The sequence below is a fragment of the Filicampus tigris genome, chromosome 4 (assembly GCF_054856515.1).
Source record: "Filicampus tigris isolate MCC_2025a chromosome 4, RoL_Ftig_1.0, whole genome shotgun sequence".
Classification (NCBI taxonomy): Eukaryota; Metazoa; Chordata; class Actinopteri; order Syngnathiformes; family Syngnathidae; genus Filicampus; species Filicampus tigris.
This window is the reverse complement of record NC_141220.1, coordinates 6,325,179-6,341,757: the sequence shown is the minus strand read 5'-3', so window position 1 is coordinate 6,341,757 and position 16,579 is coordinate 6,325,179. Positions and strand designations below refer to the sequence as shown.

The following is a 16,579-nucleotide window of genomic DNA, read 5'->3' as shown; positions in this document are numbered from 1 at the left end:
GAATAGTGCAACGGTCCATGAATTTGAACTATAGAGGCCCCCTGTGCACGATCAGTTGACGAATAATGGTTGTTCCTCCTGCCGTGTGTGGCGAGGCCGCAAATCCTTACCAATCAGCAGTGACAGAGATTTTATGTCTCATCATTTTTGGTATAAACTAAAGAGAGTCTCACAATGTTTTTGACCATCAAGGCACTTTCGGATGTCATATGGACACCTGCCTTATTAAACTATGTATAAACATGGTACCATTGCACTGCCACTGAAACAAAACGGGACCTATCTTAACAAAAAAACGTACTGCATCCTGCAGGCAGTAAAGCATGTGTCTGACACTGACTTTTTAACAATCTTCTGTCCCGATCAAATTACAACAATCGATATGGTGAAGAGGATTTTTTTTACGCCCAACAAACCACGTTTGGATCCCCCTCGGAGTATGTATTTATACGTGGTTTTGCAATGTTTTGTAAATTAAATACATTTTGAATCCACAAAAAGAGAACAATGCAGGAACATTTTTTTTCTAGAAAAACGCAGAAATATAAACACATCTAAGCCTTTAATAGTTCACGTTAAATCACAAAGAACACCCTGAACAACAATAATTTAAACATCCATTAAATGAGCACAAACATGTCGGGCATATAAATTCACTTGAAATTAGCGCCTGCTTCTCAAAAAAAGGCTGGTAAAAATTTCATGTCACACAGCACAGGCATCTGAAGCCGAAGTTTCAAGTACAGGAACTCTGAACAGACAAATGATGCCTAACTTTCAAATAAGAAATAATATAGGTAGATGCAAATTTCAAGTAAAAAAGTGATTTTGTTTCCCTTCGAGTCATGTGCAGCTGCACTGAGGCCTTCCTGTACGACCGAAGCGTCGCAAAATGCTCGGTTGGCTTGCGAGTCCTGGTCAGCGGGTTCATTGGATGTTTGGTCTTAGGATATGATGTCTTTGGCTTGGAAGTGCTGCTTAATGTCATTAAAGCCACGCCCTCGCATTGCAACACAGAGACACAACAGCTTTGAGCCGTCTTCTGGAACAATAGAAAAGTACACGTCGGTCCATTCGTTTTGAAAAACTCCCTCTTCGGAGTCCGCTTTTATAACAAGTCGCAAATCTCTCCCGGCTAACAAACTAATTGATTGGCTCATTGTGATCACATGGTCGCTCAACATGTATGCACAGTCTGTGAAAGCGGCGCATATGAGGACGAGAAAAAAATACAAAAAAAAACATGTGAAGCACGTGCTCTGCCATTTGAAGATAAATGAATTAGGATCTATTAAAAACACGCACACACACACACACAACAGTAGACCAGGTCAGCCTAGAATTGACCAGCCATTTGGGAGTTGTCCCAAATTTCCCAATTGCCAGCCCGCCCCTGGATGATTATAATATACTGTAATTGTATTTTCACATCAAACATTATTTTCTGTATTCACTTCTGGAAAGCCTTTGCCTTAGTGATGCCATGGCATGCTGATGCTATAGTATGTAACTATTACTGACTACTAGGTGCTGGTAAATGTAGACATAGAGGAGGTGCAGGTGGAGACTACATACTGTAGTGTGCTGGAGAAGCTGATGTCACGTGACCTATAACAAAGAGGCTGATTTGAATATGATGCATGCTGGTTGATATTTATAGGCTTCAAGTGTATCCTCTGAGAATTAGCGCTCAGTAGCTGCTCTATTTACGCAGATGCCTCTTTGTGAGTTGGGAGCGCCGCATAGTCTCCTCTTGTGTCATCTGTGCAGATGTCAGCCGCTGTGCTATTTTTAAAACAACAGTGATCGCGTTTGATAGAAGACAATGTGTTAGCGATCTGCCACAGTATTCCCAAACGTCACTACCCTCCTCCAACATATGAGCAGGCGCTTACTTCTTGTCTCCAATTGTCCAGTAATGAAAAACAACCACACAGGGGCAGTTTGTTTCAATTCCCAGTAAACTCACCTCAGCAGCTCCGTCTGCAGTGCAGCACCTCCGATGCTTTAATTAAGCAAGTGGTTACCCATGAGACTGATGTATGGCACGCTCTGCTTTAATGAGACAGACAGTGTGCTGCTGATCAAAGAAGTGTAATTATTAAAAGAGCAAACATAATGACAGCATGAGGAAAAGAACTGGGATGCTCTGCTTCACTCACTCATTTACAAGACACACCCATCACACGCAGTGAATTTTGGGAATATAGGAAGGAAGAAAGCTATTCCACAGTGGGATGAACACAAAAGCACCCCACGAGGGGAGAGTCGAAGAGATATTTGAGGTGTAGAGAACAGCATATTTCACTTTGGTTTTGTTTCCTTTTTGAAGCACATGCAAAATAACATTTCTATGGTCACAGAAAGGAGTTATTCTTCTCCTTTGGGTGAAGCATAACATATGAAAGGGAAGATGACTGTTTCACTTCCCCACAGTGCAAAGTTTTGCTGCTAACATTTATACCTCTGCTGTGGGAGTTGGGTTAGTGAAATGCCAATTATATATTTGGGTGGCCATTTTATTATTTTTTTTAATTTGGGGAATGGCATTTAATAATAATTGTAAAAACTGCAATCTACATTCACAGGATATTGTTTCAAAAGAAAACCAATCAATTGGAGCTAATGCAATAGAATTGTGGTTTAATGCATGAAATCTACAGTATCCAAACATCAATTTTCTATATCATTTGTCCCTGTTAGTTGGTTAACTCAAATTGATTCCAGCTGTAGTTGCGTCTACCATTCCGGAGTTTCTGTGTTGTCAAACAAGCAACATTAAAGATTAGTGAACTGAGCCACTATTAACCCCTACACAGCTCATTTGGTTAGTATTCAGGGCATTTGTCATTTTGATTGACCACATTATTCCTTTTTTCACATTCAATGGCAACAACTATGTACATTGGGCAGGGACGGCTCCAGGATTTTTTTCTCTCCTGATGTTAAAGGGGGGCTTGACTGATACATAGGGGGTGAGAAAGTATTTTACAAGAATTTTTTAGAACATGGGTGTCCAAACCTTTTGCAAAGAGGACCGGATTTGGTGAGGTGAAAATGCGGGGGGTGGGGGTCGGGGTTCGCTTGACCATTTAGCCTGACATTATTTTTTACAAGGCACACCAATAAATCCAACCACATTTTGCCTTTTTTTTTTTGCCTCTGCCTTTGTTTTTTTTGTTTTTTATTTCAAGAGACTACGGGCCAGGCGTTTTTCATTTTATCACAGAGGCTACAGGCCTGATAAAATTTTGGGTGACTTTTGGACATGTCTGTTTCAGAATATCAAGTAAAATGCTTCAGGGGTTAAAATAGGGCTACAGAGATTTCTGACAGGGTTCTAGCACCCCTTCGCCTAGCCTCTGTGAAGCGCCATTTTTGGGGGTAATGGTAGATTTTTATACTTGAATTTTGTTTGGATCAATCTGTAATATGCTTTAAAAAAAAGTCTACGTACAATAAAGTGGCATGATCTTTTTGACTTTTATTTGCCATTTCTATCATTTTGGAAAAGAGGTTTCAGTTGTTTTACTCTCTGTTGGGTATATGATGTGTTTATACTCTCTCCTTAGACACACACACACACACACACACACAACCATTTTCTTCTCTCGATTCCCCTCTTGCTGTTGAAAACAACTTCCTCACCTTTATAAGCAGACACACACATTCACAGGCATTCTTTCTGTCCTTTGATGTGACAGCTGCTTTGGGGGGAACTGGTTTCCTGCCTCTTTTCAGTATTAGATATACAGTATATGTGATGTGTGTGTGTGTGCGTGTGTGAGAGAGTGTATAAGGCTGAGTTCTGGGGAAGTGTGTCCCTTGCGTTTTCGCTTCCTGCTTTAAGCTCCACCTCGCAGCATCATTGGTACCTTCCACTTCACCTGTCACTCTCACCCTCGGCTGTCCTATCTAAGCAATCAGCAGTCAGATGTTCCACAGATGCTCCGCCCACCAACAGGTATGAGCCCTTTGGAAAAGCGAATAAGCTTAGCATGATTTCCTTGTGTTTGTGTTTATTGCATGCTCTCTGTCCACTGTCACTGATCTGTCAACATTTCGGTTTAATATATATATACATATATATATATAGGTCCCATGCATGTGTTCCCGTTTTGTTAATTTCACAGTGTCTCTAATTCAGAACTATTCCATATTATTATTCTAGCATGTATTTAACCACTTTATCAAACGTTGGGTGTTTTCATGAACCTCATTTTCAAATGTGCTGCCAATACAGAAATAACACACAGCCCGTCACAAGTGGTGGTCTACGGCATCATACAATTAGACTGAGCAGTGACTCAAGCATAAAACGCTAACAATGCATGGCTTTGAATATCTCACGTTAATTACGTAATCGTCTAAATGACCATTTTCCTGTTTTTGTTGTGTTTTGTTTTGTTCTGCATGCACATATTGTCATTTGCTGTATGACTCTTTGGGTTTGTATGCCTGACTACATGAGTTTGCATAAAAGACCATTTAAAAAGTCTTTAATGTTTCCTCTGCAGAATCGCATGCACGAGTCTCTGAAGATGTTTGATTCCATCAGTAACAGCAAATGGTTTGAAGAGACCTCTATCATCCTCTTCCTGAACAAAAAGGACATTTTCGAGCACAAGATCAGCAAGTCGCCACTGTCCATCTGCTTCCCTGAATACACTGGTACGTCCACAAGTGCTAGCCAAACTATTCCCATTTTAAGGTGCACTTCACATGTCATTTTACGCTTTAATTTGGTTTCCTACTTTGAATGAGACACTTAAATTGCAATGTTTTACCAGTTTTATTAGTTCCTAAATCTATTTAATCTAAACTGCTGGAGTGTGATCATTCACTTCAGTTTGTGTCTTCGGTTTTGCTCTGAGATGCAACACAGACATATTCAATCGTTATTTCAAAATATATGGTTGTATTTTAACTACAATTACGTAAACACATAAAACACCACAGTAACAGCACCATCAAAACAGGAAGCAGTTTACATCCCAACCCATCCATCCATTATCCAATCCGCTTAGCCTCACAAGGGGGTTACACCCTGAACTGGTCCAGCCAATCACCGGGCACACAGAGACAAACAAACACTCTAGGGGCAAATTAGAGTGTTCAATTAACCTACCGTGCATGTTTTTTGGAATGTGGGAGGAAACCGGAGGGCCCGTAGAAAACCCACGCAGGCACGGGGAGAACATGCAAACTCCACACAGGAAGGCCGGGGCCGGAATCGAACCCACGACCTCTGAACTGTGAGGCGGACGTGCTAACCGGTCGATCACCGTGCCGCCACATCCCAACCCAACCACCGTATTTGCCCCGGCTTAAAGTTCACTGCCCCGACACATTACAAATACACAGTATTCAAACATACCTTTACATTTGTCATGATAAATCGCTGCGCATTGCCCAAGTAGTTTGACATTACAAACACGAGTATGACCAGTGTTGGACAGCTTACTTATTATTATTTTATTATTATTTACTTATTAACCTGCTTTAAAACAGTGATTATTATTTTTCATTTGTAGCTCCAAAAGGTGGACGTATCCAAGGAAAAGGTGATTAATATCACTGACGGTTGTATTTGGGTTACACTTAACCCAAAAACGGATCTAAACTGTAACCGCATTAATGTGTAATGAGTTACCCCCAACACTGGCTGTGACTGCAGAATGGTCATAGATGACTGTGATGAATAGAGAGCAGCTTACAGGCTCGCATACTGAAGAGATGCAACGGGAGAGAAGACAATAGGGAAAACAACAGAAAGTGAGAAAGATAGAGAGCATGTGTGTAATGGGGAAAACATCAGAAACAAATCAAGAAAGCAAGATTGCGGGAATGCGGTGTTGAAAGGGACCCGAACAGCATGACTGTGAGAAAGACAACATTAAAATTCCAATCATTTCCGCTTCCTTTCTTCATCTCTTGGCATGGAAGGAGTGACTCTGTGCTTGTTCTGATGGTGTTGCAACTGAAGCAGACAGACACGCCACGGTGCTGCCAATGACGGAGAGCCAGATATGTTGGTGACACTTGGCACACAGATGACTCTGCTCACCACCATCTGACTCAATCTAACAGCATTTTAACAAGTGAAAAGCTGAAAATCCAGTCCTCGCCTTAGTGAGTGTCACAGGCGATTATGGATGTGGACTACAGGACACGCAGTTGATTTGTGAAATGAGTCAATATACCTGCTGTGAGTTACGGTTGCTGCCTTTGAGTTCTCCTTCATTTGCGGTAGTCCAAGATTGTGGTGCCCAAAAATAACACATACAGGTAGTCTAATTTTAGAATTGAATCCCTCATTTGGTGCAGGGATCACAGAAGCTGCAGAATGTGCTTTTCAGCAAATAGTGCTGAGACAGTTTGGTTTGAAAAAAAAAAAAAGAAAAAAAAGCTTCAAATTGAAGCAAAGTACAGGAAGTCCTCGAATTACGACGTACGCGACCTGCGACGTTTCGACTTTACGACGTCCGTGCCTCCTCCGCCATTTTGTCCCCAGCACCATCGTGACTACGTTGACCTGCAGTCAATATTTGGGTTAAGGTCAAAATTCCAATTTCTGAAACATTCTGAATAACCTGTTTACATGATTGAGCGGACAGATTTGCTTCCGGCATTTGAACAACTCATTGTGTTCGGCGACGCACGGCGTCATGACTCAAATGGATGTCATTTCCGATTGTTACTTTCAACCGTCAATACAAACACTTGATATTCATGTCACTCACCACAGGAATGAAGCAGTCGGTTTCCTCCTCGCTCCAAAAGTCTGCTTTTGTGCTCCGCCAAACACCGCACTTCCGCAAGTACTTCCTGTACTACAAAGACCAGCATTCCTTGCGGTTGAGCATGCGCAGAGTGTCTCGATCGTGTCTGTCTGCGCGCTGGCAGTGTCTTTGCCTTTTTGCCCTTATTTTAATGTATTTTGTTTTTTTTTATACCAAGCACTTTGATCTAAATTTCGATTTTTAACGGTAAAATCCGACATACGTGGAAATTCATGTTACATCGCCAGTGTACGAACCGGAACTCGTTCGGAAATTGAGGACTTCCTGTAAAGCCTAAAAGGCTTTCGCCACTCCAAGGCTTTTAATAATAATGTCATGATGTCATTTCTATGTCATCTGTGTCTCCATAGGGCCAAACACATATGTGGAAGGAATCTCCTTTATTACATCTCAGTTCAACAGCAAGAACAAATCATCAAAGAAGGAGGTCTACTCCCATGTGACCTGCGCAACAGACACTGACAACATGCAGTTTGTCTTTAACGCTGCCACTGATGTCATCATCGCCGACAGCCTCCGGCGCTCTGGCCTAGCCTGATGATGTTATGACCTCGAGGTCACGGGCTCTGGGTTCAATCCAAATACATGAATGTCATTAAATTGGCCCTGGATGTGAATGTGAGTGTGATCAAAAGCATGGATGGCTGTATGGATGGAACCTTAAGGTTGTCATCGTCAGATAGCCTCTTGATGTTATCGCACTACTTAATATTGTTCCAAATTGAGTCTCAATAGATTAGAGAAACCTGTCGGCTACACAATTCAGTGATTTTTTTTTTTTTTTGAGTATTTGACTTTGTTAAATCTTGTAGTCTTTTTCATGTCAATACTATAAATGGATAATCGGCAGCACGTTGCAGATACCCAGGCTGGGCCCTACATACACGATTCAACATTTATTCTAGATCAATTTAATTGTTGTTAACATCGCTATTTTCGATATGTTTTGCTCTGGATAAAAAATATCTTTATTGTTGCACATTATACTTACGAGACTCATTATCTTCTTGCATGGGCCTCCATAGAACCAGTTAAGACTAAAGTCTGAGATGTAGTGTACTAACTCCACCTGACACTTCTCAGAGAGTGCTTCAGTGGAACAATTGTCTTTACAGGGCCACCGGGGCTTCTTGTACCGTATTGTGTGCTGCTGTGTTTTGTTTTTTTTCCTTATTGTCTGCAACTGCACCCTAATAAGTCAAATTTGATCTGTGAAAAAAATGGTATTGCATCTGTGTGTTTATATTGTCAAGTGGGACTCCAGTTTCCACCCTTAGGTTGGAGCTCTTTGGCTGGTGCTTTGTTCCCAGCCTACTGTAAAACTTCCATGGCATATTCAGTTAAAGACACGAGTGACTTGACATTAACATGCCTACATAACATGCATGCAATGCCTACAGTATAGTTTTATCTTTAATCCCCTATTAATTTTTGTATTAAAATGATCATACCGAAAATAAATTAGCCTTGGATGTTTTAGGAAAAAAAAGCCTGTCTGCTTAGATCCAAATTTCTATTTTAAGAACCAGGTAGATGACGTCTCCCACTTCCATTTATGGCACGTCCTAATTAGAGACACTGAGCTGCTTCAGGCTGTTGATCAACCTGCTTTGTGCATGTTTGTGCTCTTGAGTCCGGCGTGTGTGTAGACTAGTGTGTGTATAGTGTGTGTGTAGGGATGTGTGCGTTTGCATGGGTGTATATGTGCTCGTGATTGCGAAACACTAGAAAGTTTAGTGTGAGAGACACCATGAGCCCACCGTTGGAGTCCATATGCGTGGATTAATGACCCAGAAGGCACTCGTCCACCCCTTTCCACACACTGGATGTCAACACACAAAGCCATGAACACAGATCAAAATATCACAACAACGTTCCTGATATTTAAAAATAAATCATAAAGTTATGAAATGCTTCATTTCATGCACAATGCAAAAGTCGGATTACGCTATAGAACCTTATAAGCATAATGCTGTAAAGCATGTGAATTGCCTTTGAAAGGTGTCCAGGAATTGTGATTTGTGTGCATGCAGCTACTCCTCATTTTGTATGTGCAGCTGTTGTTATTGTGTGGTCAGGTGTTTGCTTCAGTTTTTGTTCAGTGGTTCATTTTGTCTAGCTGCTCACCCCTTGTTTTTCCTTTCTGTTTTCAATGCCTTAGAAGCTAAATGACCAGAGCTGGCCATTTTAATAACATCTCCCGGTCCACTTATTGCCTTCCGCCTGCAGGCGGGCTACCTTTCCGCCGCCCGTCTATCCGCTTTTTGTCTGGCCGGAACAAATAGTAATCGCCTATAGGCTGGTCCGCCTATCATTTTAAACGGCCTTCCGTTTGCATTGCCGTCTACAAACTTCATGTCGCGATTGGAGCAGGAATTGGACCCAAAAGCAGACATGAGACAAAAATGGAAAAGTAAAAATCTTAATATGCAAACATTCCGAGTAAGGCAGAGCAGGGCATGGAGGGCAAAACGTTCTGACAATGTGTAAGTGAGTAACTCCAGCTTACATACAGAAAAAAACACGCCCAACACTTTGTGACCAAATAAAGGACAAAGCGACTAGCAACATAAAGGGGGGAAAGACCCAAACCCAGACACAGTATCATAACACTTCAACCAACTTCCACTCGCACCCCGCTGAAGTGGGAGGCAACCCACTTCTTTAACTTTGTCTTGCACCTTACTTTGTTTGTCTGAAGCCTGACCAATATTCAAGTTTCTTTTTTACAGATATAAATGTTGGTAATAATTACTTTACAATTTGCTTAAACATCACAGTACAGTGAATATTTTGAAAGATGTTTATTCTGTTATTTATCAACACGTTTGAATAGCCTATGTGAGATAGATATCGCAAAAAGTTATGAGTGTATTTCATTGACGTGTTGCAGAGGCCCGGGGCTTCAGAGGAATTCAAATATTGATCACACCTGGGAATGGGTAATTTGAGCATTTTCGTGAGATATTCATCAGGGATGGGCAACTGGCGGCCCGCAAGCTGCATGCAGCCCTCAACCACACTCTGAGGGCTTTATTTTTGCATGCAAAACGCAGTTTACATTTGCCCAAAATATGAGTGACCTTATGAACTTTTGTTCATTGAACTTGTTCCGGTACAGCACCGACCAGGGGAGTGTAATAGAAAAAAACCTCGGTCCGCGGAACACCTCGCAACGCGCTGCGAGGTCTACTAAATTCACAAACACGCTAAAATAGACTTTCCCCAGTTGCTCCCATTTTTACGCCGAGCGCAATCTACCAAATTGTCAGGTGTGTCGAGGGCACAGCACCTCTGTTTGCCGATACGTCCAGTGAGGTGCACCGCAGTCCCTAACAAGTTAAACTAGACTTGCTCCGGCACCAAAATGAAGATGCGCCCATTTTTACGCTGGGTGACAGTATACCAAAATAGGACCCTGAGTGTCCCCTTGATTAATTCTTTAAACTTGTTTAAAAAAAAATTTAAGACAATTTTTTGTTGTCTTTTTTGTTAAGACGATTCTTCAAAAAATGGTGATAAGCATTCAATATACTACGTTTTACATGAAAAAAGAGGGAAATTGGGGTAAAAATCAAGGGAAAAAAAATCCAAATTATTGAGAAAAAAAGAAAACAAATCCACAAATATGCAAACCTTCAGGTAACGATCTGCGAATATGCAGGGGTCAACAGTAGCTTTAAGTTGTAATATCACCGATCACCACTAAATGGCAGACATGTCTTAGTTGTGCTTATACTTGGTCTTATACTGCACTACACTACACTAGACTACAATGTGAGTAGACCTAATAATTTTTTTGTGGATTTGGAATGCAGGACAAATCTAACACCTTAATAAAGATACAATTTTGAGTTGATTTTTGCGGGGGAAAATAAATATATAAAATTACTTCTTGCACTTAATCTTGGGTTCATGTTCAGCAGTTTTGTGCCATCCTTGAAATGCCATTTTTTTTTGGGCAAAAGAGCCCTTTGCACTGTAAAAAAAATACAGTATCTGGTCATTTTTTTGCTTCAAATCCTTTCCTGTTAGGTTAGGATAGTGGATCTTTTATACATGCATTGAAAAATGTATAATCAAAAATTAGGAGCACGTATTTTGCATGTATGCACATATTTTTTTACACATTTAAAATAGCGTATTTGTCATTCGTCTGGTTTGGAAGTGCCTGGTCCTATGTGGCCCCCCGGTAGCACTGATGAAAAACTGGCTCCCTCCACCATTTAAGTTGCCCATCTGTGTTCTAGGTGGTTAAACTAATCCACTTCAAAACAATGTCACCATTATAAATAATTTGAAGAACTGTTGTAACCAAATTTGCAATATCTATCATATCTATCTTATTCCAAATTTTTCATTAAAAACTTGATGTTGTTTGTTTGTTTGTTTGTTTGTTTGTTTTTTACTGCACAAATGTAAAGTTAAAAACTTGACTGTTGCCTAACAGTCAGAGCATTTTGATGTGTGTAAACTTTTGCATGTTTTCGCCGTGCTTGTATGTGACTGTTGATCAGTTCAGAGTCTCTCAACGGAACTCAGATGGGATTGCTTCACAAGAGTCTCAACAGGAGAAGTGGTATAGAGGGTGGATGGATGAAAGGAGGGATATGTCATTTTTTGTTCGGGCTCTTGCTTCTTAGTCCTTCACATTTGTTCAAATTAGCCCTCCAGGACAAAGTACACTTCAGCGTGGTGAGTATTTGCTAGTAGTCATCCTTGCTCTTCTTGCTCTTGTAAAAAGTTTCTGCTCCCTCGCATCTGCTTGTAGCTAATTGGGTATATGAGTGCTTCACTTTATTAAAAAGAGTCATTAAAGCAAAAGGAATTACTATTGTAGTCATGATAGACACTAGACTACTACTAATACTGTATCCCTTGTGATGTATTTTGTTGACTTTGTATTGGAGATGTATTGAAATGATAATAAAGTACAACTTGAATCGCTTGATATGTGTGAATATTATTTTTGACTCAAAAACCTGACAATTGCAGAAAAAATGTCTTCCATGCACCGACCATTTTAAACTAACAATGGAGTTGTTATTTATTTATTTATTTGTGTATTTATTTATGCTTGATTCAAAAAGATTAGCAATACTTGTCTTTCTTGCATTTCCCTACAAATCTTTGTGGACATTTCTAAAAAAAATGTGGAAAATTCAACATTCTCATCCCTTCCCACTCTCCTTCCACAGAATCGCATGCATGAGTCTCTGATGCTGTTTGACTCAATCTGCAACAACAAATTCTTCATCGATACCTCCATCATCCTCTTCCTTAACAAGAAAGATTTGTTTGCAGAGAAGATCAAGAAGTCGGCGCTCAGCATCTGTTTCCCTGAGTACACAGGTGAGAGTCATTTCCGCCACACATATGGAGATGGATGATACCAAAACATCTTGGTAGCAACCAACCTTAACTTGCACAAAATCTAACTAAGATAAGATGTCTAATCTTGAGAAAAAAAAAACATACAGGGAAAGTACATTTTGTTAGTCAGTTCTCAGTGTTAGAAAAGCTATGGGAACACTTTTTGAGCAAACACTAGCTAGCCCTTGGTTCATTCGCCAAGACCCTTCATGCTATGCGCTGATACCTCGGAAATAATGATAGATAGATAGATAGTCATACCGACTCGGACGTCGCCCGGGTCAACGAGGTTCGCGCCAGCTGTTGGGGGACCAGGACACACTGTTGAGAAATGGGCTACTGGAATAAGAGCAAGGCATTCATGGAGCAGGGCGGAAAACAAGGTATCGATGGAGTTCTACTACGGTAGTAACCCCAGTGAGAGAGGATACAGTACATGCAGAGAATGTGGGAGGCATGGATTCTTTTGAACCCCACCTCCTCATTGAGCAAGGAACAACTACGGGCTCAATGTTCAGACAAAGGAAGTTGCTATCACAGCTGGAGATGGATGAGGTACAATGTCAGCGGTAAAAAGATGCTACAAGCCAGGACACAAGGTAATTAGGGGGGTGGTTTCACCATCACCCCCAAACATCGAGAGTGGGTTACTCTTCCCACAACCCTAACAGCTCAACACAAGGGTGATTGACCTGAGAGAGGAGATCATTAAGTCCTGGGGGAACTCAACTGCCTCATGCTTGTCAAGGCTAAAGGAAGAATTGCCACCAGAATCACTACTGAGTGATGTCAACAAAGCACTGATAAGTATCGACCACCAAGAACATCACTGAACCCAATGGGCTGATCCATGCAGCAGTATCAGTTAGCCGAGAGATGCTTGGCTATGAGACGAACAACCAGAAGGAGTATGAGCCACCTCCAGCCTATCCCAGCTGTCTTCAGGCAGTAGGCGGGGGACACCCTGAATTGGTTGCCAGCCAATCGCAGGGCACACAAAGACAAACATCCGCACTCGCATATATATATATATATATATATATATATATATATATATATATATATATATATATATATATATATATATATATGTATGTATGTATATATCTTGCCACTCAGCTTGCTCACAGAGGCCGAGGCGTGAGGGACAAGATGCATGATTCTTAATGCAGCGTTTAACCGAATAGTAAAATACTAAACGTTTAATAAATCGTAGACGGTTAAACGACTAGTCGCGCACATCCCCAATACATATATATGTATATATATATATATATATATATATATATATATATATATATATATATATATATATATATATATATATATATATACTTATATATTTATAAGTATATAAGTATATATATATACTATATATATATATATACTTATATATATATATATATATAAGTATATATATATATATACACTTATATACTTATATATGTATAAGTATATATATAGTTATATATATATATATACTTATATATATATATATAAGTATGTTTGTATTTATATATATATATATATATATATATATATATATATATATATATATATATATATATATATATTAGGGATGTGCGCAACGTCGTTTAACCGTCTACGATTTATTAAACGTTTAGTATTTTGCTAGTCGGTTAAACGCCGCATTAAGAATCACGCATCTTGTTCCTCAGGCCTCGGCCTCTGTGAACAAGCTGAGCGCCAAAAGAGAGAATTGCTCCCCTCCCACCCTCCCTCACACACACATAGTAGGGGGCGGGGACACTAAGTTTGGGGAAGAAAAGTCAATTCTGTCAAAGCTACCACGAAAAACAACGGCAGCGTTTGGCAGTATTTTGATGCAGCAGATTACAACAAGGTCGTCTGTAGGCTTTGTAAGCATAAACTCGCTTACAACCACTCTCTCGGGGCAATGAGAAACCACATCCAAAGTAAATCTCGATGTGAACCTGCAGGTCGATGGCGGCGGGGCCAGTCAGACGAGCATGAGAGCGTTTGTTCCAGCCAGGCGCTGCGATGCTCACCGCACAGCAAAGATTACCCAACTAATTTGTAAAAGGACGCGATATGCTGCCGCTTTCTTTTGTTGAGGGCAAACGGTTCGAAAAAATCAATGCTGTATATCGAGCCTGAGTAGGCTACGTGGTGCCAAGTCGCCAAACAATAACGCCCCAATTCGAGAGTAGCCATAACCAAATGAAAGAGTAGATACTACGATCGTTTGAGCGGGTCAGCTATGTGGCCAATGGCTTAACTACAGACGGATGGACGTCCATAGCCACCGAATCTTACATGACTATAACGTGTATAACGTATGTGTACGAACTACATCGCAGCTGTGTGCTTCATGCGCCTTGGAGGAAAGACACACAGCTGAAAACTTGGCTGCTCTCCTGCGGAGTGTGATGGGTACGTGGGCACTAGAAAATAAAGCCGTCGCCTGTGTGCATGATAATGCACCTAACATATGGCGAATGAGACCCTGCTGGACTGGGAGTCGGTACCATTACTCATTACATTATTCATAATAAATGCCATGCATTGCATTGGCAAATGTATCAGAAATGTATTTCTCTTTCAATTGTTCACTTTTATTCAGTCAGTTGTTGTTCCATCAATAGAATTTAAATTAACAAACTGTCCTGAATGTTTGGGCCTAAAATATATAGAGGTTGGTTTTCCTCAGGTGCAGTCAGGGATGATTTTTTTCACAGATCACTTTACCAATGATCTACTGTCAGGTTTATATTGTCAATTGCAACAAATATGACCAAACGTGTTTTGTTTGAAAACTGCAAACTACCTCTTTGATGTGACAACCAAAAAGACACCGATTTAACGATTAGCATGTCTTACCTTCCCCCACATTTCTGGTCTTCCTCCAGGACCAAACACCTACGAAGATGCAGCAGCTTATATCCAAGCACAGTTTGAGAGCAAGAATCGTTCCCCAAATAAGGAAATCTACTGTCACATGACCTGCGCCACAGATACAGGGAACATCCAGGTGGTGTTTGATGCCGTGACTGACATCATCATCGCCAACAACCTCCGAGGATGTGGCTTGTACTAAGCACCCCCATGTAACACCCTCACCCACCCGCTCCTTCCTTTCTCCTACCTGTCCTCTTCCACTTTGCCCTCCTATTCAACCCGCTTCCTCTGACACTGCTGTGGAAATGATGATGGTAACAATGCTGATTATTTAAAAGAGAAAAAAAAAAAAAAGAAGACAAAGAAAAATGCAACTAGGTACATATAAATGAGGATAATTAAAGAAAATATTAGGCATACATATATAAATATATACATATATATTATATATAATGTTTTTAGTTTCTTGTCCCTTGCTCTGGCTTCTACCCCAATGTTCTCTGGCCTGCTGCCAAACAAACAAACAAATGTGTTTTCGAAGGAAACACAGAACTCTGCAGCCTTGAAACCTTCTCGAACAAAGTTTATGAAAGTCTCTGTTCTTATCTAATTTTCTTCTCCGGTGGTATCTTTTGTTGCTAACGAAACATATTTTTTATTACCCTGGATATGGATTGTCTTTTGTTTTTGTTGATTTTGTCTATATTTATTACATCAGCCTGTACACAGATTTGTATTCACATTTTGTCTCACCTGACACATTTGTTGTATATTATTTTGTTTCTAGCAACAGTAGTGTTTATTGTGTAGGAACAATTTTGAATAAATATGTGAAAATGTCTATCACTTAAAAAATATTAAACAGGTCAGCCAATCAAAACCTTTGAAAAACACCTGCTGAAACTGTCAAACACAAATTAATTGAACATTTGTCTTTTGTTTACATTAGCAGAGACACTTTGGAGACATTAGTTGTACATTTTCTTTTCAAATTGTATGACTTTACTGTTCCACAAGGAGTCCTGGCATGGACAGAAAGTGTTTCCTAAACTGGCTTTAGCCTGACAGCCAATGGGAAGCAGTGCCAGGTGACACATGCAGGTACTGTACTGTAGATAGCAATGCCTTTAGAAGCGAGTACACGTTATAACTACCTTTCTCACTATTATAACATCGACTAATATTCTCGGTGTAAGGAAGTTCGGTCCACGTTTGAAAATGGTTGATTAATTTATTCATTTATTTATTGATGATCACATCCTATCCCAGACACTCTGTATCTATCGGTCTCTCTTTCTCTACATTTTACAGTATACACCGTCATGCCTTTACGTTGTTCACTCCCATCCATGCATGGCACCGTTGGCATATGGCTATTATTGGAGGTGGGCCTGGGGGGTGAGGTTGTCGTAAGGGGTCAAAAGCCCTCTTTTGCCCTCCTTGCTCCCGTTAAAGCCTCTGACCTGTATAGCATGATATTACTCCAGACTTTGTATAAAGTGACCAGTTACTCCAAAACTGGA

At 40.4% G+C, this 16,579-nt stretch overlaps 1 protein-coding gene across 3 annotated transcripts in view; it reads left to right on the top strand.

The window, feature by feature from the left end:
- Nucleotides 1–15,973, top strand: part of gnao1a (guanine nucleotide binding protein (G protein), alpha activating activity polypeptide O, a) — a 97,559-nt gene extending 81,586 nt beyond the window's left edge. The window contains exons 7-8 of one of the 3 annotated variants that reach the window (XM_086027192.1): nt 4,518–4,671; nt 15,068–15,973. In XM_086027192.1, coding sequence (XP_085883318.1) covers nt 4,518–4,671; nt 15,068–15,255 — 342 coding nt within the window. In that variant the 3' untranslated portion in view covers nt 15,256–15,973. Of the gene's footprint in view, nt 1–4,517; nt 4,672–7,153; nt 11,755–12,001; nt 12,156–15,067 lie in introns of those variants that run through there. The other 2 variants (XM_086027190.1, XM_086027191.1) reach the window with 2 other exon arrangements.
- The last annotated feature ends 606 nt before the right edge of the window (nt 15,974–16,579 follow it).